Genomic DNA, 27,277 nt, shown 5'->3' with positions numbered 1-27,277 from the left:
GATTTATATTGATCTATAATATTGTTACGTGGTATTGTTCATATAATATGGACAAATGTCAAATACCTATGATGTAACTACTTTGATCGAAACGTTTTCAATGTCTGGTACACATTGGAATATGAGAGGATAGGTGTCTTATACTCTCCCTCTACGAGAGATAATGTTTTCTCGTACGTTAATAATGGTATTTGTTTAATAACTATATTTAATAGTTTAATAAAAGTTTAGGCACAGAATCCGAGTGAGATCATAATTATATAAGCGAAGTAACATGTGGTTCACTCATCTAACACCTAATCTAAAATAGGAAATATAAAAATATAATATAATACGATTTATGTTTGCTTTAGATTTAAAGCACTCGATATGGTAAAATGCATTAGAAGATGTAGCGGTGGTGGCGATGGTGTTAAGAAGCCAGAAATTAATACGGATGACCAAACTAATAAATCGTCTTTGAAAAAGGTTATTGAAGATTTATCCAAGTGCGTATAAGTGTATACATATCCTACCAGCGTAATACTGTCAATCAGTTTCTTTTATAAACTTAAATAAATAAAATCCAAATGCTATGTATTTATAATGTTAATTCGAATATTCAATGTACATCATGCATGATGAAGTCGATGAAGGTTGTGCGTTATGTTTTTGAAATCAACTACGTTGTACAAAAAAATATATACACTATGTATGTCTATTTAACAAACAATGATAAATAATGTAAATCATAATTTGAGATGCTATACTTATCGGCTAGTATAATTTTATTTAAAATAAAAAATAGTTGACGGTAGTAGTTAATCGTATTTTCAACCGATTTGATGTTGTTTAGTTCATGGTACAACATAATTATTATGTACACATATTGTTATACATATATTATAGAGAGCCGAAACCTAAGCCATTTTTTGGGTGTCGCCAATACATGGACCTGGCGGGGAAAGTAGCTCTTATCACTGGTGGAACCAAAGGTATAGGATTGGCCGTAGCCAAGGATTTGATACAAAATGGGGCGTCGAGAGTGATCGTCAGTGGCAGGAACATCTTGGATGGCGAGAAAGCGCATTAAGTCCTGATGGACAAGTGTGACAGTTTAAATGGCGACCAAAAGGCCTTATACGTACAGATGGACGTCAACTGTGATGAAGGATTGAAAAGTATATATATATAGGGATAAATCTACAATATATTAGGTGTATAAACAATACATATATCTATTGAAATACACTTATTTATATAAGCACAGGTATATGAGTATGATGCACAATCCTTATTCATAGTTCATCTATATAACGCATTCTGAGGGTTATTGAAATATTAACTGGCTCGTAGAACCAGACCCATTGCTCAGGGAGGAAAACAAAGGTGTAATTTGTGAGAGGAAGAGGTATTTTTTTTCTCTAATGGTTTAGCATCAACTACACAGGCTATCAGCTTAACAAGTGTTACGTTTTAACATTGAAGGTTAATAATTAATTCAAGGCTATTATACAATTTAATTTTTTTTAAGTGCAAAAGTATGTTTTGAAAGTTTGAAAATGGACCAATTGCTTCGTACAGGTTTTATGGGATTTCTATCATCTCTAGCAGCTTCATCTGCCTTCTCATTTCTATTTATGTTACTATGACCTGGGGTCCATATAAATCTAATGTCTTTGTTTGATTTGGAAAGAAGGTTACTAATTGATGGAGCCAATGGTTGAGTTAATGTTTTGGATTTGCAGATTTACTAAGGCACTGAGTGAGTCAGAACATATATCTATTTTTGTATTATTGATTTCTAAGACTCTAATCTCTATAGGCTCCTTTAAATAGTGAAGAAAATAGTAGAAGAGATATTAGAACTATAGTATTTGATATTTTTATATATTTATTTATAAATATTATAAAATAAAATATTGTTATTATTATTATACAATTATATTAATATAACAATAATAATAATAATATTTTTATGATTATAATATTATAATTATTTCATTTATTTATTTTTATTTGTCTATATATTTATTTTTTTTTTATTTTGATATTTTTTAATATTTTGATATTTTCTCTGCATATTTTCTTTACATTGAATCGTATACGTGTTTTGGGGTATTTGAGACTTCTAACAAATATAGCTCAAAAAAATGTAATCGGTAAGATGTGTTGTATGTGAACCGTATATAAATTGCTATCTGATATGCCTCCTATGTGCACATTTTAGTATGGTAATAATGTAGCCTTGAAAACCCCATGTAAAGAGAAAAAAAACATATTTAATTAACCTCCTGTTCGCTTAAACATCTTATGCTCGTTTCAAAATAAAATATAGCTAACATAAAAACCTTAAAAATGCGTGAAAAAAATCTTCCCAAAATATTTAATGTCCATTTTGAATAAAAATAATTTAATAGGTAATAAAAAAAATGTAACTTATGCAGAGCTTCAAAGTTCGAGAAAAGCGAGGAGCTCTTTTAATTCATTAATTAATTCCAGGACTATTCGACACGGTGAAATGTATGGGCAATTTGGACATTTTGGTGAATGGCGCAGGCATTTTGAACGAATCATTCAAGTGGACACAAATGATCGAAACCAACGTGGTAAACATTTTTTGTAATCCATATTTTTGTGTATGTTGCATTGATATATCTAAATATTGATCATATAAGTCACATCATCAGCCAGGGATATTCTTATATACTTACAATATATTTTACAGTGTTTATTTCATGTAATTTTCTCCGGAAGCATATTAAAATTATGGAGGCAGTTTGAGGTGAATTAATTAATAAGCTATAGAAATAATAAAATGCGTTAATAAATTGCGATATAAACGTTATTAAGAGAAATGTACCATATTAACACTAAGCATTTATAAAATATTAAAATATGACCAAAAAATGTGAATTCTATATTTGTTGTCAAATCGTATAAAAAAAAATAAAAATGTATTACTATTTTGAACATAAATAACGTAATATTATAATCATGCAATATACACTCGTACACATACAATTTTAACTGTTCGTTTGATAAATTAAGAAAATGAATTAAATGTGCAAGGAAATCTTACTAACCTAGCTTAACCCATCCTTCCTAATTCGTAGTCTCTCTCCCGGCTTCGTCCTGGTCGCTCCTCGATAGGTTAGGTTACAATACCCTGCCCTCCCTGACCTACTATACACTGGGAGTGACGTCCAAAAACGTGAACATTATATTCTTATAGAAGGACATCCGTGTGCTAGACATATTCTGTCCCTGCCAAGTGAAAGGACACCGATAGAGACCAATAAGGTCGTTTAAATGAATTCAAGCGAAAAAAAATGTTTTGAGTCAAAACTTAAAATGTATATGTATTCTATTTTTTGAAGAAATAGAATTCGTCTTGTTTTTTTAGTAGCATATAAATCTATTGTTTTGTCTAGACATTCTTCGGCTGGTATAGTATAGATTCTTGAATTATTCACATATCATTAAATAATGGATCATTGTTCCTGGTAAGTGGTAACATTTTAGTTCTTGTCCAATTCAATATTCTCTTCATTTTAGTTAATTACCTATCTAGTGTAAGTAGTTAAGTGTAGGTAGTTAAGACTTACATGAAGTACGAGGTGAATTTTACATAATTTTTATAATTTACAGCATGTAACGTTAACTTCCAAAATCTCTACCAATATAGACTTTCATTTGAATTGTGTGTACTATGTGCCAATCATGAACTTTATAAAACATTTAAACAATTTAAGTCTGCAAATGCAGCTTTAACATAAAGTATGGAGCAGTTATACCAGAGCATTTTCTCATATCTGTGACTTGTAAATTAATTTAAGATGCAGATATTATAAACTTCTAAATAACTACCTATACATTCACAAATATAATGATATAGGTACAATAGATATCAAAGCGTATATATATACCTGTAATGTACAATTCATTATTTGTCTACTCTCACATACGATTCAGATCTACCCGGGTAGACTGTAAGTATGTTAAACGACGACAACCCCGAGTTCGGAGACCTATATGCAATCTATCATGAAGAAGAGGAAGTAAGAAAAATACGGCATCGATTGATATCAACGGATATTGTCGTAGAATCATTTTTTTTAATATCTTCAATATTAATTATTCACGGTATGTTTCATCTGCAACAGCCACAGAATTTCAGGTTCAAATTTATCCTTTATTCGCTGCTGCCGTCTAGATGTGTTGTCCTATTCCGGAGAAAAATTTAGTGCAACCAAAAAAATACTAGGTGCTAAGTGCCTACATAGTGCATACCTTAGTATTAAAGTAAACAACAAAACTAATTAATTTTCAATATTGCTGTAATCAGTGCCTTAGTAACCATATCGGTTTTTTAAGGGATTTTTTTTATGTAAATTAATTATTTTTTTTATTTATATATTTATTTTAAACTCTATAAATCCTCCCTCCCCAAGGAGAGGTATCCGGGTTACAGACAACCTGCTACGCGTATTGTTATTTCGAGTATTATAGGACATTAGAGCCCAAACAACTAATCTTGATCATTAACATAATTTTTCTCAGAGAGCCTTGATCACCACCACGGAGTTAGGCATAGATCTAATGAAAAACTCTAAAACGCCTGGAGGAGTGGTCGTGAACCTATCCTCCATATATGCCATCAAACCTGTGCCTCAACTGCCAATATTCAGTGCTAGTAAAGCCGCAGTACGGAACGCCACACTGGGATTCAGTGTTAAGTATCATATTATTTAGTAATATTTATTTTTTTTTTTTAGTTAAAATATCATGTAATATTTATCATGTATATTGTATAGGTATTTAGTCCGACTAGAGAACATGCTGCTGCCTAACAAAAATCTGTTCTAATGGGTGTATATTAGTTGCCTCCTAAAATATACGAATTACCTTCCATCTATACAGTAAATAAACATAAAATATATACATATATATTATGTATGTATACTAGTTACCTTCAATGATCAGGTAGTTCACAATTTATTTTATACTAATTGCACTTCATGTATACATAATATATAATTTTATAACTTTTAAGTTGTAATTATATACGGATTCAATATTAAGTCATTAGGTGCCTAGCAAAAGTTATAATAATTCTAGTTAAAAAATATCAGTCTTAGGTGCATACGATATTTATACAAAAAGTACACAAATAATAATATAATAAGTCAGTACAAAACAGGTGGTTAGTACCTATAGTAAGTCGATAAAAATTTATGGTAATATAACTAGTTACTAGGAAAAAATAACATTCTTATAGCAGTTATAGCATTGATTTGGCTTATGTTTTTTAGCCAGCATATTTTGAATCATGCTCGTAGGGAGGTAACTAATACAAGGCCCTTTTCGTTTAAGATAAAATTTAGTTTACCTACGTTGGGAGTCAACTCGCGTATAGTCAGGAAAAAATTGGTGTAAAAATAATTGATCTTGTTGACTTTGGGAGGCAATTAGTATGCGCATCCCCATAAAACTCCCTACCTTGGTAGAACCGGTCTCGGTGACATGACAGGGTGACGAGTGGGTATAATAATATTAATATTCATGTATTCTCTCCAACAATATAGAACACTCCGTGGACCTACGAAATATGATTCTTCTGTGCATCCCCACGCGGTACCCAGTCATGGAAGAACCAGTTTCGCAGGTTCAGCGTGTTCTCTCGCTGGATTAAATTGTGCTTATACGTGTATGTGGTATATACTTGCAGAATTCTCGTGTTCTCTCTCTGGACAGAGTATAAGTACCTATATATTATGTAAATGTTATTTTCGTATAATGTGTTCTGCTACAGTGCTACAACTACAATAATTACAGGGGCTATCATTTTTCGTTTTACCTACACACTCTTCATTAGGTACCAATATTACGTCAGGCACTATATGTTTATTTATCTTAAATCGTGCTCAGAAATCAGTGGTTATTCAAATACAATATAATACTTAAAGTTACATTAATACTTACCGTCAATGATTCGTGGTAAAAAAAAATCATCCTGTATGAGTATACCAGGGTGGTCCTTGGTTATAGGAGAAGAAAAAAGTTTAATTTTATTAATGCCTCCCCCCTACCTATTTTATGTAATACCATACCAAATTAATTTGGTACTATTAGTTTGTATACCTACCGAACATAGCCTAACCTTCGAAGTTTGATCAGAGTTGAATATTTCATTTATTACTTTTCAACTGTATTCTAAACTTTGTAAATTTTAAATACGGTTGCATGTAGAAAATGGGCGATAGTAATTTGCGGATTTTGACGGCGTGTATGGGACCAACGGATACGTCGATGCTGTTGAATTTATCGCCCGACGAAATTGCAGGCGAATGGACTATCGACGAACAAGAAGACTTACTGGACATACTAAAAACCAAACAAAAGTCAGTGAATTATTATTATACATAGACCCTATGTATAGAGTACCTACTAAGCACCTATATCATATTATGTAACATAGTTTTTTCTCTGTATCGAGTCGTGTTTTTAGGAAACGGAATTTTTTCACAATAGATAAAAATAACAAATAAAGTATATTAATATGTAACCTATAAGCATTTATAATAGTTTGATGTGTTGATTGTTGATTGTATTTGATACGAACATGGATAGATATTTGATGATATTTACATAATCATTACGTCGACACAACATTTTAAAAAGTGCTTGAATTGAGGGTTGACACAAGGGGAAGGAGGAGTTCCATTTCTTTAAAAAAAATTTACACTCACCCCTTCTTATTATATCCAAATCAATATGGCATTTTAATATTCAGGCTTAGACTTTTTTTTATGCCTTTGCTTTCCCCTTCTAATTTTTACCAAGTCAAGCACTCAACGCGAATGCCTGTAAGAAGTTTTTTTATTATATAGTTTATTATACCACCGAACATAATATACTAACAGTAACTATGGCATTACGGGAGCACTGGCACGACAAAAACTGAGTACTTAAGTTACATCTTTCGAAAATCAAAATGGTATAAGAATTAAATTGTCCCATATAAAAGTTTGACGACTAGCAGTATATTAATAATTGATTAAAATATATCTGCTCGATTATTGTTATCATATTAAACGACTGAATTATTCGATAAATATAAAATTATTGGATACAAATATGTATATACCAAAAGTTTAAGGCTCTATGCCACAGTTTGTTGGAAGATCCTGTTACTATGTACCGTACACCGAGAAAATAAGAGTGTGAAACGCTTACAGCAAATATATTTGGTGCTCTGATAAGTGACTTGCAGCTTATACTTATCCAGCGTTCTTATGGAAGAGTAACATCAGCTTTCTGTTTTGCACAATCCTATTCTATGGGTGGACGGTGTATACTGTAGAACTTTCGGACTAATTGTGGCTCAAGGTTGTCCGAATTAAATAAAATTAACTATGAAATGACCCAAGGTTAGGTTGTATTTAAACACTTTTTTCGGGGGAATGTAAATTGATAAACAAGATCTAACAGGTAAAAAAATACACAAGTTACTACACGATAGGAAATGATACATAATATAATGTAAGTTCCCACACGGTAAAAAAGCTAATTATGTCAGTTTCTATACGAATATAAAAAACAGATGTTATTACACAAAAAATATTATCTTATCAGTTATCATACATAATTGTATTTCATGAATTAATATTATAAGTATATGAAACATGGTATAATTGTTTGTAAAAAGTATATGTATATAAATGATAAAAAATATATTTTTTTTTTCAATTAGATATATAAAATATAATGAAATATATGAAAATAAATTACATATATAATTATAATATATATATTATATTGGTTTACGACATTTTTAACTTATACTATTATACAATATGGAGTTATTTAAGTGTATTTAATTATAAAATGTATGAAAATGAAAATATATAATTAAATATAATAATATAGTATTCGGCCATGTGTAGCAACTTATATACGCACCTTTTTTGTACTATGTAGGAATTAACGTATGTAATTTTTTACCTGCTACTCTCAAGTAGGAACTTACGATTCTTCTTCTGTTCAGTATGAAAATAAAAACTAAAGATTTAAGAAATACAAACATTATTTAGTACAAACAACTACCTACTTATTCGGATTATTTTTCTTATAATACTATTATAGTATATGACGTATTGTTAAACAGGTGTCAGGATAAATGAGGTTCTATATTTCAGTAAAATACTATTATAATCATGTAGGTTATATCACCTTTAATTCGGGCTAATCATTAAATACTTAAAAAACATGTACAGAAATAATTGTTTTTTTGATGGCCATTTAATATAACTTTATAATTATAAATATTGGCAATAAACTACTAAATACACATCATATATTTAATTATTTGAATGAATATTATGTAACTAAATTGAGTACTTACTTATGTTACATTAAAAATAAGCTAATGTAGTCCTAATAAATTAAATATTTGTTGTACCTATCTACGCAGTGTGGATTGTGCAGGAAGAAGTATAACACTTATGATGCAATTCGCAGACAATGGTTCTACGTACTTAGTGGCCAACAGCAGTTTACACCGAAGAAAAAACGACAAGGACCCGATGTACAGTAAACGAGCTGTACTGCAGTTCACAGATACCTGTGATTAACTATTGAATACAATTTACAGGTCCAAATTCGGCTGTTTATATATATATATATATATTATCGCCAAACCACTAAATAAAAATAATTATGAGAATGAAAAACAATCAATAATTTGTATTTTATTAATTTTTATACTATAACTAATACAGCAAATTATTATTATTCTTTGAATAAACTATACAAGTTGCTTAGTGCTTTGGAATTCCATGTATAATAAAAATGTTGTACAAAGAGTAAAATATTAGAACTTAAACGTTAAAATTACTCTCCCCAACAATTTCATAAAAACGATAAACCCTTTTCAGTCTAAAGTCTAGGAAAACGGTTTGTTATAAGGCTTTATTATATCTTGCAGATGACCAGTAAGATATGCACTGTAATGAATGTGTTAAATTTAAATTCAGTGATATAAAATCATTGTATACGAAAAACGATTTTGAGTGAAGACGGTTTGTCATAAAATAATATACTTATTACTATAAAGAAGGTATATTTTATGAGATTATTGTGATTAAGAAATTTATTTTACTATAGCCATTATAATACTAAAGAAGCTTAAATTCATTTTCGTCGATAAATTTCATTGTGTGTATAAAATATTATAATATACTTATCCTAAAAGTCTTAATACGTTATTTCGTCCACATTTTTAGGTTACAGATTAAGCTCTTGTGTAGGGGACCTTGTTTTAATTTTTCTATCTTTAGCTATAAAAATTGAACATTTTATATACTTTTAACTACAAAATAATTTGAACATTTTCAATTTGATGCATTTTTTCAAAATTGTAACTTAAAAAAATAACTTATAATGATTATAAAAAAAATCTTACTGATGTGTTTTTAATATTTTTTAACTGATATTATTAAAAAAATAATTTAAATAATTTAAAGTTTAAAATGTCTGTAAACACCTCAAAACGAGATAAAATTTAAGTACATTTTTTCAAATTTAGAAAATGATAAAATAAACATACATTGTAAATTATTAGAATCTACGGGGTTATTCGTTTTTGAATTACAACAAAATAAGTAAATCGCTTTATGAGAAATCGAGTGAATACCTGGGTCCGAATCCATGTTGTAATAATTTGAACTTAAAATGCTCATCAAAGTTTGATTTTATCTTCTAGAAGACAAATTTTTTTATGAAGGTAGACAAATGTATGAAGAATGTTGTATTCAATATTTTCAAATCTCAAATATAAAAAGAACATTTTTTATGAATTTCTAAATCAAAATAATTTTTCAAATTTTCGTGATTTATACGAATTTTGTCAAAATGTATGCTTCGGGTGCTAATAAAAAATGACTGTGGATTAACTTTTTTTTCATTTCTTCTAACAAAAACTCAACAGGAGCCTATTGTATTATATTTTATGTATAGCCTGCGAAAGTCAAAATGGGTTTTGTCGAAATCCCCGTCTTGTCGATCTTGTCAAAATGTTTTTGTTTTTTTACGGCGCTCTTGGAAATTCCTGGAAATGTTTACATCCCAAACATTATGCACCAACAAGATTCACTTTCTCATCTCAAGAGATACTGGAGTTAAAAATCGAAGCTGTACGCGCCTGGTGCGAACAATAATAGGCCCTGGTGACCAAATACTATACGTAAAGTTAACACTCACAACCCGATCGACCTGTGTGAATTGATTGTATTATGTATACTGTTTAGCGACTCTAAAGAAGCGGACATCGTCCACGAGCAAGACTAGAGAGCGGTAGTGTACGGTGGGTGTGTAGGTGTCAAGTGTGTATATATGTGGGTGTGTGATTAAAAACTAAAATAATAGTAACACGGTAAAAAAAAATGTGCGTCTGTATAATGCAAGATATCAATAACACACGATATAATATATGTAAGGAACTTATTTTGAATGCAAATTGCATTTTTTTCTGAATGTCCGAAAACATTGCTTTCCAAGCACAATAAGTTCATTTCTTGCTTCAAGGAATTAAAAAATGTAACTTTTATTTTGCATTTTTAAGACTTAATTACATTTTTAGAATATTTTTTTTTACATTTTTAGTGCATTTTTTTTTATAGGAATGGATAAAATTGCATAAAAGCATTATTTCGACTAATCACCGTGTACATAGACAAACAATTAAAATATTTTAAAAACGTAGGTGCACACATAGTTATTGTAAAATCAATGCACTCGTCATTCCTCCCAGAATCTAAAATCAAAGGATTAACATATACACACACATAACATAATATATTATAACATAATTGTTCATAAATTATTATGTATTAGCTGAAGGACCTGCGGCGGCTTTGCGAGCGTGCAGTTTTTTTTTGTTGCAGCAAACCTTTTATAGATTATAGTACCTTCGCTATTTCTAATAATTATTACCTATTTATTTAGGTGTTTACCGGTTCGAGTGTATCTAAGTTTAAGTGTATCTAACTCGATTTACGGACAAATCAGTGTCAGTGTACCTACTCGCAGCTTTGTGAAATCATTCAAACTAGATGGCCAACTGCAAGTCACGGATTTAGCACTTGGTAAAGGTATATGGTTAAGTTTTTTTAAAGTTATCGTAACCCTTTAAATGTCTGATTAAATTATCTTTTCGAGAGAAAACGGATTAACACTATTGTAACATAATATTTTGAACGTTTTTTAAAATATTACATTTTACTGGGTAATAGTACACAGTGTACACATACTATACACACACAACACGCCCAACATTCCAATGTCAAAGAGCTACTAACCCAATGGCCATTGCAGGCGTCTAATTTTTCTATTCATTACATCTTAGCTAAGACTAAAATGCGTGCCATTATCCGATATATAATTAACTACCCCGAGTAGTAGGCCATACGTTAGTATTAATTCTAATAAAAGTGTTGTCGATGATTTAGGGCCCTCGTTTTTGTATGATCTAGCAAAGCAAAATGTGCTGCTTGGCACGACGTAGCAACTAATATGAATTCACAGCCTCGTGAGTCGAGAAAAGTTATAAAAATATACATGTCTTTTAAAGGAACACTATTTATGATCTTATTTGATTGTAACTGTTGGCTGTTAATCTGATTTATGTCGTTGACATCGTTTTTGAGTTCAGTTAGGAACACAATCAAACAATTAAGTGCCTAATATTGAATAAATAATCTGTTTACTTACTTTTACGTAGTTGACGAATGGGACTATATCTTTATTTTTATTGAACACTATTTATGGACGCCATATATGCCCACCAGACATTTTTTTTGTTATGAAAATATTCAATCACTACTTTGATTATAAGCAATCTGGCAAATACTGTTACTGATTTTGGAGTAGGTACCTATGTAAACATCCCTATAGTCTATAATAAATCTAATATAATAAGTCTACAATTTAAATATCAGTATTTAAAATGTGTGTACCTATAGCATAAAAATGTGAATTAATTATTGAATGAATACTAATAACATGATGTTGCAAAATGTGCTTTCAAATTATTAAATAGAAAACTTCAACGATTGTCAAGTATAGCATCACCTTGTATTTCGAAAAACCTCTTTCCACGTTTGCTAACACTATGGGTGCGTATTTAAAACAAGAAATATTTTCTGGTAACAACTCTGCATGGTATTCATCATATTATTTTCTTATTTTTCATCTTATAATTTCAGAAATTTTTTTTTATTTGTAATAATCCGGAATATTTTTGAGTTAAATGTATCGATAACTTAAAATATTTTGTTGTATGCTGTCGAATTATATTCGTCGGGAATGTCAGCTATCGGCATGTATATTAAACTTAAAGTAAAATTTAAAATATTTGATTAAGTACTTATTAAACATGCACATTTTATGCAATCATCCAGAAATATGCAATTATTATGCATTTTGATTTTTGATGCAAATATGCAAAAATAAAATTAACAACAGAATCTACGCATTGCGAAACGATAATAGCCTATAATAGTAAATTAATTTTTTTTGTGAGCACTATATTATAATATTTTTAGTAACCTTAATGTGATAGATAGGTACCTAAACCTAATTAATGATATTTTGTAAGTAGGTTTTTCATAAAATGTTGACTTTGTAAAAAAGATTATAAATTAACTAATAAAATTTAAATACCCGATCTGACCGATTTTTGTTCTATGCAAATGTTTGTTTAAGTGGTCACATTTATTTTTGAATTTGAAACTAATAACATTGTTAATTTCAAAATCTTATGAAACACAATGCACTTAGTGAAATGTTCCATCAAAATATGTAGTCGCTAAACAAGTCTTCATTGAATACCGAAATTAAATATAACTCCCTCGTCATTAATGCATAAAATCAATGGAAAAAATTGAATCGACATTTACCATGATAATTAAGTCCTTAAAGGTAAAGGTACCAATAACCTATCGTACTTAATTCGCGATAATTCGTCAAATCCTGTTGCAAGAGTTTTAATAGAAAATCTACCACCTTCTTAAAAACTCATTTTTAATATTACCTATATTATGTTAAATTCATATCCTATAATTAGTATTATTCTTTTCAATTCCATACATATTGTGAATCACGGATTTAATTGAACCCTACTCTGCTGACTTTGACTATTATTTTTATTCATACTATCATAAATTAATGGTAATATGAAAGAATGGAGTTTGTCAAGATAGGGGCTAGGAACAATGCAACATCATATTTTTTTGTTATATCCAAATGGAGTTTTAGTGAGTAATGCTCACAATTTACATTCTTCTGATGAAAATGGTAGTATTTTTGTTTTTTATGTTTTAGCATATTGAGCTTTTAATGCATATTTAGTTTTGTATATTTTGCCTATTAAGTCTATGAACACCCATCTATATAACAAGCATATAATAATATATAGGTAGGTATTATGAAATATTTTATAAAAGTTATATGAATTAAATTGATTATTAGTCACTCTATTCATTATGTATTGTTATGTGGTAACAATTAAATTGTTGTCTATCACTGCTGGCATACAGTGTGTAATTGTGTATTTGTAATGATAAATCTGTACCAAAAGGGGGAAAGCGTGAGGATTTGGATATTCAACAAGACAGTGAGTTATACCGAGTACAGTTTAACATATATAAAACAAAATGTAATATAAATTATTTTACTTTCCGATGACCTGGCAGCAACAATACACAGATCAAGTAGTTAAATCAAATAATCACAAAAATGCTTCATCATATTCCCATGCGTATCACTGTAGCAACCTCAACACTTGTCTGAAATAAATGAAATAGACCGTTTCTGCTTCTTTTGAAGTACTGGATAACAGACTGTATAATTTAAATTGATCCAATACTTGAATTAAATTTATAAAATTGGTTTAAGTCTTTATTAATTTTTTTTATGGGTACACAGTTGCTCAAAAATTTTAGATTGTAAATTTATTATTGTTAGTTTGACAGTAATGTAACCAACATTCCTGAAGCTTTGTATGAGTAAAAACAATCATTACCGCTTCCATCAACCCTCTCGTCATAATCTGTTATGGTGTTTAATTGGTTGTAGTTCATAGGCCAAATCCGCTGTACAATTCTAAAGTAGGACTCGAGTGTGGACTGGATCATTCTTGTAGTTAAGGCATAGACCATTAAAAAAAAAAGACTGGGTAAAAAAAAATTGTATCAATTGTACATACATTAAAAGTTAAAAACTAACTTACCACATTTCTATATACTATATGAAAAGCAAGCAGGCAGCCTTTTTTCAAATCGGTAGGATTTCTTGACAAATACTTTAAAGTCCCATATACTCCTAATATGGTAATTGATTGGCATATTTTTCAATGGCATCTGTATGAGCAAGTACAACTCCAACCTGTTCTCTATCTACCATCAATGGACAATCATATTGAAAAAATCTAAATAAAATAACAATTAGAAATTAATAAATAAAGCAACAAATTTCTATAAGTTTATTTTATGAACCTTGAAGAAGGGCTCTGCAAGGTTGAAATATATGATGTAGTTCATTCAGGATATCTGCTAACTGATTAATAGTGGTTGGATTATTTTGGTTGATGTCGCATTTTGTTAAGACAAACCCGGGACTGTAAATGTGTGTAGTTTTGTGAACCTTCGGGATTTCTAAGACGGGTATGGTTGTACAATTAAAACTTTAATTTTATGCTAATAATTACAAAATTTTTAAAATAAATAATATTATCCAGAATACTTACAACACAACTTTTCTGTTACATATTTGCCATGTGGAAGTAGCCTAATTGATAGTACTAGTTTCTAGCTAAACCAATAGATCTTCTTAAATGCCCCAAAGGAATATCCACATTTGGAGATAAATGATTGTGGGAGCCAAGTCATTACATCACCATTACCATTAATAACATCTGTAGTCCTGACCTAAGCTGTTGAATGTTGATGGACAACATACAGCAACATTTTTTTGACATACTAAATAACTACATAGTAATAAAATAATTAATATTATAGTATAAAATAAGTAAACAATGAATCACTTATAGTTCTTAAACACCTGTTAGCTTATTAAATATTATAAATATTCAGTCTTACTCACGTTGTATTGTTTCTTGCACCATTTTTATAATATCTGTAATTCAGATTATATATTTGACAGGATATTTGCCAGTTGACCTGATAAAAAAAATATTTTTTAGTAATTAAATTATCAACTGCACACAGTTATTATAGATATCTTACAGAACTTACAAAATTAAAAACATATATAAAATGACATTGTTATCTTCTTCATCTTCAGTTTCATCAATAACATCTTCCTCCTCTTCTTCAATAACGTCTAATGCCCGTACGCACAGTCAATTTATGTGACCCATAGTACTTATGTATTTGTTATTTATGTGATTGATAACAATGTCACGTTGCATAGTAATTTTTATGGGAGGATTTGATTATATAAAGTTATGTGGTCAATTTCCACCACATAAACCTTATGTGATACATTTGTGTTTAGCTTATCGCAATGCTACAGCAATTAAGTACCAACCACTTAACAATTTTCAATATTATTAAATTTGTCTTTACCAAGTATTTAAAATTTAAATTAGCGTGTCTAGTCGTTAGTATGGATGATATATAAAAATTTTGTGAACTATTTGGAGTATATTGAAATTGATATAGGTGATGATGATAATTATATACCAAGAAGGTATCTTCGTAATATCGATGACCCATTCAAATTATACAGCGATGACCAATTTTTAAAAGTTACCGTTTTCCAAAAAGAATTGTACTTGAACATTTGTTCAATTAGTAAATATTAATTACAGGAATAAACGTGGATTACCTATTCCTATTGTTCTACAATTATTACACATTTCGTTTCTATGCTATGTCGAATTTCCAGGTAGTTTTGCTTTAAAAAAACTGTATTAATATTTAACTGTATTTAAAAAAAAAGTACCTATCTACCGGGTGAACCATTTAAGTGTCTCCACTCATTATTTTGAAAAGTTCTTACTTTGTTGAATATTATTTTTTTATATAAATGGGTGATTTGATTTCATTTCAAAACTGCATATTTTCAGAAATGTTTTGTAATTGCCTTAAATTAAATAACATTTTTTTTTTTTAAAAGTTAAAACTTAAAAAGGAGTGTAGACACTTAAATGGATCACCCAGCACCCTGTAGCTATATAGTTCAGAGATTTTTAGATTTGTGTAGTATCAATATATCATTATATGTTGTCTGTGGTGATCTGAGAGGGATTCACCAAAGTACTGGGTCCAGAATTATTAAAAGAATTTCCCACCAAATTGCTACTGAAGCCAGGAACTACATTAAATTTCCTCAAACAGAAAATGAGTGGGATGTTGTGAAACAGAAATTTTACGATGTTGCTGGAATGCCCGGAGTTGGTGCATATAACCCGGGTGGTCCTAATGGGGAAGTATTAAGAAATAGAAAAGGATGGTTTTCATTAAATGTTCAAATAATAACATAAAGAACTTCTCAAATTTAAAAAACAATAATAACAAAAATTAATAAGTGTCTTCTAAAAAAATGTAGGTGGTTAGTGGTCCTCAAATGGAAATATATGATGTGGTGGCTTGATGACCAATCTTTATAATCTAAGATGTCTGGTCAACTTTACAATATAATTAGGATAGTAATATAAGTTGTAAATATACCATTATGTAAAGGATCATTGTCAACAGTAGATGTATGAGGACGAGGACTAGAGGATTGGAGATTTTGATCAATTTCTTTATAACAGTTGTCACTATTTATATTTTGATCAGCATTCACTATTCTGTACGTACTAAAATTTGGTTCCAGTGCTTGTACCTACTGACATATAAAATAATCATAAATTATAAATTAACAAGAAAATTGATTCATTAATTTAAAACAAAAACGCATGTAAATTATCAAAACTGGGAAGTAGTTATAGTTAAAAATTAAAAAAACCAGTAAGCAGTCTTCTTCTTTGCCTTCGCTTTCCTTTCAACTATTTGGGGTCGGCCACCTTTTTCATAAACCTCCACTTTTCATGATTTTCAAACTTGTGACTTAATTAAGTTACTGAATTTAGTAAATTTACTGTAACTTACTCAGTGGCTAAAATGTATTTAAATGCCTAGCTTTGTTAACTACATACTTACTCACATGAATTATCAATCATATGACTTTCTGATAAATAAACAACTGAATCATTTAATGGTGATAGTTCTTCAGTTGCGAATTCAATTCCATCATCATCATAAACATTTTGAATCTCAACAATTTGAGGATCTATGCGTGGTTGAACTATTTCGTTAACTTCAGGGGTGATGTCTAAGTATGAAGTCGTTTCAGGGCCACCACCAGTTAACATGCGTGCGTGCCTTTCAATTACAATATGTGGGATTACGTATATCCCACCATGCATACTGAGCTCATATTTACTCACACACTGTGCCTGTTCGTACAGGAAATTTAAGGATTCGATCATTTTTTTTCTTTGTGTACATTGAAACATTGGTATCTATACATTCCTACTATTAACTATGATAAAATCAAATAATATAGAATAAGGGTTTATACACATTGATTGAACACCTTACCTAGTAAAATAAATTAAAAATAACTAATTTAAAAAAATAAATTATTATTACTTTTTTACATATATTTGTATAAAAAAATCAAATACCTTCATATTATATATAAATATATAACTAAATCATATTAAAATTTAAAAAAATATGTATCAATACATTAAAACTTATATCAAATCATAGTTCCAAGACTTTTTATCAGATTTATCGTAAATAAAAATAAATAAATTAAAATTGTATACAGTTTTTAATTAAAAAAAACTACTACTACTACTACTACTATTATATTTGCTTATATGTTTATATGTTTCATTATTGGCTTGCACTGACTTCAAACTGAAAAAAAAACATATTTTTAGTTTTGTTCAAAATTATTTTAGTTATATTATCTTATTCTAACTATTTACCAGTTTTACTTATGATGATCAGCAAATAAGTTTTGGGTTTTTGTAATGCAAAGTGGAACGTTACATACTGAACACATCCACTCAATTCTAACTTCTTTTTCTCTTGTGCTGCATTTTGCACATCTTCTTCTTGTCGATATTTTTGGTTGATGATCTGATTTTTCCAAACAAAGAGAGTCAGGTACAAAAGGCTTGTGTTTTTTAATTTCTGCTGGTGATTTTTTAGTGCTTTTAGATTGACGTTTACAAACAATTGTTTTGTTTAGTAGCTCCCTTGAAATATCACGTCGGAAGTTTTTCATAGTTATTGTTGTTCCAGTGGATTGTGTATATATAACATGTGAATTTACAACTGCTATATCGATGAAATAAAAAAAATATACAGTCCCACCATTTTTGGCTTTTGCAGTCAATTTGGCAGGACTTTTTGTTTTAATCTAATTTATCAACGCAATTCATGTTTTCATTATAGTCTTATAAAACTTTCGAGCAAGGTATCATTGTCAAAGTTCCATCTTTAGCTCTTCTAGGCACAATATCAGTGTCAGTTGGATTATGGAAATTAGATAAAAGATTAATTGATCATTTATCTTTCCATTTAATAATAGATATTGAAAATTGATCGGTATTCCAATCATATTCTCCTTGTTTTAAGGACTTGTCATCTTTTAGCTGTGGCAAATGTTTTCTTGTCATGTTTACTGTTCCACAAGCATAAATCCCATTTGATTTCAAGTACGACATAAGCGGGTAACTAGTTAAATAGTTGTCAAGGTATAAAAAATAGTTTTTATTTTTAAGTGGTGCAGATAAGTTTTTCACTACATGTGCTCCCAAATTTTTTTCTACCGTACCACCAGACTTTCCTGTACAGACATCAAAATTCCAAAGGTACTTGTCTGCCAAAGCCCATACTTTATATCCTTTTTTAATGGGTTTTTTAGGCATATATTGCTTTGATGAATGACATCCTTTAAATTTTATCATTGATTCATCTATAGCTACTATTTTATTTGGATTGTATACTGCCTGACTATTTGTTTAAATTAAATTGAGAAATGGCCTTATCTTGTACAATTTATCGTAGTTGGCGTCTTCTTTTGGAATTCAGGTTGGAACCGAAAGCTTTGGAAAATATGTTTCATCATCGCCCGAGTTGTCTAACTCCTGTTGTCCATCATCAGATGGTAAATAGGTGGTATACTATTTGTCCCACCGCGCAGAAAGGTTATTTTTTTGGTGGGCTTGTGTATATAACACCGTGCCAGAAAATATTAAAAATTTATTTTTTACAATAAACAATAAAACTCACTTAATGAATATGCCATAATTGAGGATACTCATTCACTCAGCACTTGAGTAGCATTTCTCATTTTACATTGAGCTTACATGTTTCAGTGTTAATCTTGGTCTGGAATATTGCTGTCAATTTTATATAAACCAACAATATGATCCAAACTTGCTTCTTTTTATTCACCATTTATTGTGTTAACATTTTAATCACACATATTGTTTCTTATCGTTTTAATAAGTGAATGGTCATCAAAAGTGGGTCATATCAATGCATTATTTCCAAACATCAAGTACCACAATTAATTTCATTATTTAGGTCATATTTAATCTTCAAGTTTCTACGTCAATAATGTGTATTTGTATCGTTCTTCAATATATTTTTTTCTGTCATGTCAGTGGTCACAAATATAAGCTACAACTTTCAAACCAGTGGACTCAAAAATAGTTGTAGCAGTTGTCATGCGACTTGATGGTTTAGAATTCAAAATATTGTCAGACACATTTTTGGCAGGCGAAACATTGTAGATGAGACATCTCTTTTTTATCATTCACCATAGTTGCTTAGTCAATAGGACACTATCTGCATATAATGATTTGCATTTTGATCTTCACAGACTTGACCGTTTTATACAGATTTTGCATAATAAATCTACAATAAAAATAATTTAATCAATATTTTATAACTTATTATTTGAAAAGATGATGTTCAATATGTAACTATAATGTACTTTCAAATATTATTACAATATATACAAATATACCAAGAGTGTGTCAGCGCAATATTTGTTTTCTCTCTGAGACTCATACGCAGCATAGATAAAACACTTTCACCTAAAATAGTTTTTTTATTACTTTCGAGTAACGGTTAGAGTAAGACCATATATTACAAAAATGATAAAGAATAATATTTTTGAGATATAATATATTGGTTTCATATTTTATAACTATTTGACTTAGTATTCGATGTTGCGCGTGGGCCAGAATGAGAAAATAAACAATGCGCTGATATTGTCTGAAGGTGGCTGGAGTGTGATATGTTTTAAGGAGTAATATTTAGGCATTTCATATAGCATTTATATTTAAGCTGTGTTACTGTGTGAGAAGTAAATGAATACTAGTGTGTGTAATTCGTAAAATTCATAATCGCGTTCTCGTTTCACCGGGCGGCTCACCGCCCGCATATCGACCACATTACGTATTCCCGGAACTAACAGCTTACGATGATAATAGTATAGAATATAGATACTTTTCAGGTATCTGTGATTACAATTAGTGAGTCACTGATTTTGCATATAGTGGGGATACAATATGATTTTTTTTAGTTAATGTTTACAAAACTGATAAAATACAATATTGTAGTAACGGGTTTACAAAATATTTATCGTTATAAAAAATATAAAATTATTTTATATATTACTATAAAATAATTATAAAAATTTAATTTCTATATATCTATTAGGTATAAGCTTTCATAACTCGTTACACTTATATTTTTGTAAGACAATAGATTAAATTTAGGTATTACTGTAATTTTATCATTGGTAAGACATTTTTAAATAAATGTACCTACCTCTAAAACTATAATAGTATTTTACTTTAATATTCATCTTTTATTAACGGTTCTAACAGAAAGTCCATATAAAATGCCTTGATATTCCTGTCAATTTGAGGTCAAAAAACCTTAAGTTTTGATAAAATTAAAGTTTGTTTCCATTGAACGAATTTTATTTTGAAAAAAATAATTTTAACTTGACAGAAAATTGTTAATGGATGGGACAGAACACTTAGTAAAAATGATATGTTATATCATTGTTAATTGTAATTGCAAATTTGAAAATATGAACTTTTTCAAATCATAATTAATGTGTTTTGCACAATCTACAGACATTTTTCTGTTGAATTTAAATATTTTTTCAGAATCAAAATCAGACATGATTCACTAACTTTAATTTTGTCAAAACAATAAGTAAGTTGTAAAATTTGCATAACGAATTTTACTCATATTATGTTATCGAGTTATTGACATGTGCATATGCATATGAGAGTGGTACAATCATTGAATTTCACTCATACTAATAAATTATTAGTAATAATCATTTATAATTAACACATAGAACATGAGTAGGTCAGATAAGATTAGAAATTGTCTATATGTATAACCTCAAGCATCTTGTAAGAACAGAAATTTAAAAAAAAATATTATAATAATAGTACAATAACAATAATTTTCTTTTACCTATTTCTCTTACTAGTAAAAAACATCAGCAACATCAGCATACCCAATGCCAGCTTAGCATAATCAGCACTACCATCAACTGCAAACATTTCACTTTCATAAATAAGAGATAATAAATTACAATATATATATTTCAAATAACTTCCTCAATATAGCATATTAGAATTTAAAATAAACCAAGTATTAAGCATATTACTCAAGCAATACCAAGTATAATAAAGACTAATAAATATTCAATGTAAAATACTTACGCATTAAATCATTTTCATTATCACAATGAAGTAATTCAAAACCTGATTCATATCGGATGCTGAAGGGCTACGGATATTGAATATAAAATCTCTGTATCCACTTTCTCTGTGGATTGCATTGCTGATTAAATAGCGTAGATGCTTATCGGTGTATGGCACATACAGTCTTAGGCACTAAAAAAACAAAATACTTATTAAACTACTGTATTTGAATTAATTATTGTAAATATTTACCAGTCTGCTACACTATATCTATTGAAATTGAGGGATTGAAAGTGGGAATACTATTTTTGTATAGTTGTATTGTTCCAAAACTGTAACCTTTTAAACGTAAAATAGTTTAAACAAATTTGTTTGGTGAGATAAATGGTTTTTGAATCCAACCCATCAAAATACTCAGGTCCAATGGTATTGATCCACTCAATCATAACAGCCATGAATACTTTGGGGTTTGGAAGCCTAGGTATGATCCACCACCTATGGTAATAATGTATGAACTAAAACACATAAACAACAATTGACTAGTTACCAAAGTATAGTCCAATAGTCGGCAGAAAAATTTGGGTATTATTGGCATTTGTAGGAACCCCTGGTTATTATAATAATATATGTTATATAGCTATCATGAATATGAAATGTAGATTTGTATGCACATCTGTCACCATTGAATAAACAAAATATGTAAGAATTAGTCATAAAATAGCATTAGACTTGATCACTGTGTGTTAATTTGTTTTTAATAAAAGTGTAAAATAAAGCTCAAAATAAATTGGGTTTGATTTATAAAATATAAAACAATTAAAGTTTTGCCCCCATATACCGGAGTACCTTATCAGGGAGCAAACCTACAATGTCAACTCAACTGTCTTTCGAGGAAACAAACAATAGAATAATAATATGGCAAACCCAATGAGACATGACAGCATTTAAATTTTATTAACTTTCAGAGAATGAGTTGTACAAAAGTTAAACTGTCAAAATGTAACACGCCCATATTATTAAAATAATTGCTGTAGTGATTTCAACGAGATGAGATGAGGAAGTATTGCTATGAAAAATTTTGAGAAATTTGTGCAGAAAATGGACAGTGTGATTTCACGATACAAAGAAACTTTGTATAACGGCGAGCCAATAATTGGAATAAAAATCCCCAGACTTCAAATATTTTTTTAAACTCTAATTTGTGTCATTACAAACATTATTAATATTTAATTACAAATATATACTTAAAATTTAAAAAAGTAACTACATTTCTTATAATATTTTCAGTATGATGTTTTTTTTTTTTTTTTTTTTATTGAAAATATAATATACAATATTAATGTAAATAAACCTATTTTGTACATACCTAGATTTACACTTATAAATATTTAATAATAATATATATTTTAATAATAATATATATTTTGCAAAAACAACAAGTGACACATTGTATAAGTACGTAAAATAATTATTTGCAGCACCCCCTAAAAGCAAAGCTTGTGCTGGGGGAGCGGTTCTTATATTATATTACTTAAAATAAAAACATAAATAATAAATTAGTGATAGTTGGCATTAAGAAGTAGCAGAGTATAGATATACAATATTTTAAACAGAGTAAAAGATAAGAGTATTTAGAACAAAAATAATTATAACAACATATTAATTATATAATAGACAGATCAAGATTTTTAACATACTTTTTGAATGATTTCAAATTATCAAAATGGCTAATGTTAATATTTAAGGTTTGACATAGTTTTAGACCGTTATATAAAACACTCATTTGACCAAAAACTTTACTATAATTAGGTAGGCATATATTAATATTATGTTTATATCTTGTATGATGATCATGATCGAAAGGGATAATTAAATTTTTATTTTTATAAAGTACAATTAGTGTATTATATTTAATAATATACCTAAAATCCTTGACTTTTAGTTCTTTATAAATTAATGTAGTACTTGTTTGAGATGATACATTTAGAAGATATTTAATAATGCAGTTTATCGTTGTTAATAATCTAGATAGATGATTGTTGTAAGTTCCTCCCCATATTGATATACCATAAGTAAAAACTGATTGCACCAAGGATAAATAAATAATTCTTTTATATGAGTTATTAAAAATATATTTGACTTCTTTAAATATGAAAAAGAACTTACGTAAAATATTGTTTAAGTAATTGATATGTCTATCCCATTTAAATCTATAATCTAGAATAAGGCCAAGGTATTTTAGCTCCTTAACATTTTCAAGTATTACACATTTCAAACTACATGTATTGCTAAAAGCTGATACACATTTTAGTGAATGGACTATTAATTTGTTAGTATTCAAAGTATTATACTTTTGTGGATTAAACAAAATGTATTTGGATTTCAACAAATTAAGTTTTAATTTATTTTTGCAAAACCAGGTATAAATATTATTTAGGATTCTATTTGCTTCATAATACAAACTATCTGTTGCTCGTTCAGATAATAAAATAGCAGTATCATCAGCATAGCTTATAATTTCAGTATTTAAATTAGTATTGGTTTTAAGAAGATCATTTATAAAAATTATAAATAATAAGGGACCTAGGGGCTAGGACTGTACCTTGTGGTACACCACAAGATACTTCTAGAATATCACTATGTGTATCATTTAGTTTAACTCTTTGAGTTCTGTCTCCTAAGAAGGATTTAATTAAATTATATGGTAAACCATGAATACCTGCGTTTTCTAATTTGAACATCAGTAGTTTATGATTCACACTATCAAAAGCTTTATGTACATCTAAAAAAATTCCCATTACTTTATTATTATGATCAATATTATTCCTTACAAAGTTGTCTACCTTAAAAAGAGCATCTATAGTAGATAATTCAGGCCTGAAGCCAAATTGACATTTGGAAAAGAAACTTTTTTTATTTAAAAAATCAAATAATCTGTTTTTTATACATTTTTCAAACATTTTTGATAATGTTAGAGATATGGATATTGGTCTATATTTGCCACATTCTAGTTTGTTACCTGCCTTAAATAAGGGAATTACAATACATTTTTTGAAATTTGATGGATATTTACCTGTTGAAAGAGATTTGTTGAAAATAATCGACAATGGTAATGAAATGTTTTTAGATATTTTTTTAAGTATATAATTAGACAAATTATTTTCATAAAAAGAATTATAGTCTTTTATTTTATTTAAGTGTAACATTATTTCATCACTATTTATTGGATTAAAAAATATGGTATCATTTATAATTTCATTGTCATCAGACACATGATTTATATGTTCAATTTCTAAATTATTTCCAACATTAATAAAATATTCATTTAATGTATTACAAATTTCTATTTTTGATTCAGTATTACAACCATGTAAATAAAGTATTAATAGGAAGCGTGTTTACAAGTTTTAGTTTACATAGATGAAATATTTAAAATATTTTATAATAAAAATAAAAATAATTATCAAACAATAGTTAATGAATGTAGGTACTCAAAGAAAAAAAAAAATCAGTTATCAAAGGTACCGACACACTACAGTACTTCGCCATACACTGCAATAGGTAACATTTTAAGTTCTTAATTCTTATATCGTATATAATATTATGAAAATGTTACAGAAAATAACCTCAACTAATGTATAAAAAAAATTATTTCAGTAATTAAATTTTACAGAATTATAAATAATATTGCAGTTCTATAAAACACAATATTATTAGGTAGGTAGTATAAAGTATGTATTTGTAATTAATTATTAATAATGACCGTAATTAGTAATTAGGTACACTAATTGACGCTTAAAAAATATTTGTTTGATAATTTGCATATGTTTGTGAGTAATATTGTAATCTGGGAATTTCTAATTACCTAATCACTGCTGATTGCCTGCTTTAATGGGCAAACAATTTTTTATTTTTTAAATGTTTTTTTTATACATTTATGGTACACGGAATTTCAAGTCGTGAATTTAGTGGTCCACGAGTTCCAATAACGGTTGACAGCCGCTGCACTATATAATGAATCGATGTAAAGGTCCCCACACACTGCAGCGGTAGCGGTGGCGGTAAAATGAGTCCGGACACAATTTTCCGCCACCGCGGCGGCACCGCCAAGACAAAAGAATTTTACCGCTACCGCTGCAGTGTGTGACGACCTTAAGAAATAAATAAAAACTTACCTCTAAATGAACAGCAGTTATTCGTACAGCATTAATTATATGCTGCTCGGCCAAGGATATGATACCAAACTATAAAACTATAAAAGTAACACCGTTTGAAAATATGTAAGGGAAAAAAGTCGAAAAGCCGGGATCCGGTCACGTCCACAGACATAATATAGATGGACTGCGCGTTCCTCACCCCACGCCATCAAAAAATTCAGCCATAATAACAAGACTTGAAAAGGTAAAATAGCACGGATACGACATTTTTACTGTTTTTATTCCAAGGTATTATTTGGTTTAAAGAAAAGTGATAACTGATAAAAGATAAAAACGCGGCAACTCTCTCGTGGTAACTATCACGGTTAAAGGTATATCTTTAATCGTGGTAACTATTCCGTATTTCCGTATCATGGAGGAAAGCTGTTGAGAGAAACATTTTTCCATGATTATTTACCTTCTACACGAGTTTATTATTGCTGACATGATGAGGGCTGAACGCGCGGGCGCGGTCCATCTATATTATGTCTATGGGTCACGTAGACATCGAGACCATAGAGTAAGATAAGCAACAGATAAGTACTCCAACACTGAGATGCGGTCGTACCTCGTACGGACTACGGACAGATCACAAGCGAGTAATGATTGACAAGTAATGACGTATGAAAGTTCATACGTATAACGAGTAATGATTTGAAATAATTCGAGTAATGATGTTGTGAAATTGATAACTACTCTGTTGGATTGATAACGAAATTCTTGCTTATACCACGACCGTAGAATATTATATTATACGACATTTTTGTTGTATACATCAGCTGCAGCTGCAGTGCTACGACCACGACAATCAATCATAATATTATTATGATATTTTGGCCCGGCGTGGTTTATACATCGGTGTTGGTATGATTTTATTTTAATGACATATTAAGCGATAATAATGCGTGTTTAGCCTCTTTGACATATTTTTACCGTTGGTACGTTAATGTTTTTTTTTTTTTCGTTCGTCGCTCACGGTTTGTACCCGAGGTTTATAGATATTATAATATAATATTATGGTATTATCATTATCTATGGGTATTATAGTTCTATCGATCTCGGTTTTGTTTGTACTAACACGTACCTAAACATAATTTACGGATGACAAACTGTAAACTATCTATAATGTCGCGGTAACCACTGATATATACAATTAGATTGGATAACTAGATTGGAAGTCAACCGCCATATGCGTGGTAGTCAATGTTTACATTAATTATTGCCATCATTTCTTATGACTATAAAATATATTTGTTGAGGATGACAGTATGTG

General features: G+C 29.2%; 1 protein-coding gene and 1 long non-coding RNA gene across 3 annotated transcripts; one reads left to right on the top strand and one right to left on the bottom strand.

Annotated features, from left to right (window-relative positions):
• The first annotated feature begins 928 nt into the window (after positions 1-928).
• LOC111036407 (15-hydroxyprostaglandin dehydrogenase [NAD(+)]-like) lies at positions 929-4,832 on the top strand. The gene is made up of 4 exons (XM_022318423.1): positions 929-1,055; positions 2,482-2,588; positions 4,543-4,713; positions 4,797-4,832. Exons 1-4 carry the CDS (start codon positions 929-931, stop codon positions 4,830-4,832), a joined length of 441 nt encoding a protein of 146 aa, XP_022174115.1.
• A 13,072-nt stretch (positions 4,833-17,904) lies between these two features.
• LOC111036409 lies at positions 17,905-26,143 on the bottom strand. 2 transcript variants are annotated; one of them, XR_002604764.1, is made up of 6 exons: positions 25,984-26,143; positions 22,061-22,323; positions 21,827-22,000; positions 21,576-21,654; positions 18,047-19,988; positions 17,905-17,975 (listed from the first exon to the last, which is right to left on the bottom strand). It is a non-coding gene; the product is annotated as an uncharacterized LOC111036409 (long non-coding RNA). The 2 variants fall into 2 exon arrangements; XR_002604765.1 differs by having other exon boundaries at positions 22,061-22,303.
• Positions 26,144-27,277: the final 1,134 nt, after the last annotated feature.

The sequence above is a fragment of the Myzus persicae genome, unplaced genomic scaffold (genome assembly GCF_001856785.1).
Source record: "Myzus persicae strain clone G006 unplaced genomic scaffold, MPER_G0061.0, whole genome shotgun sequence".
Taxonomy (NCBI): domain Eukaryota; kingdom Metazoa; phylum Arthropoda; class Insecta; order Hemiptera; family Aphididae; genus Myzus; species Myzus persicae.
This window is presented reverse-complemented; position numbering and strand designations above follow the sequence as displayed.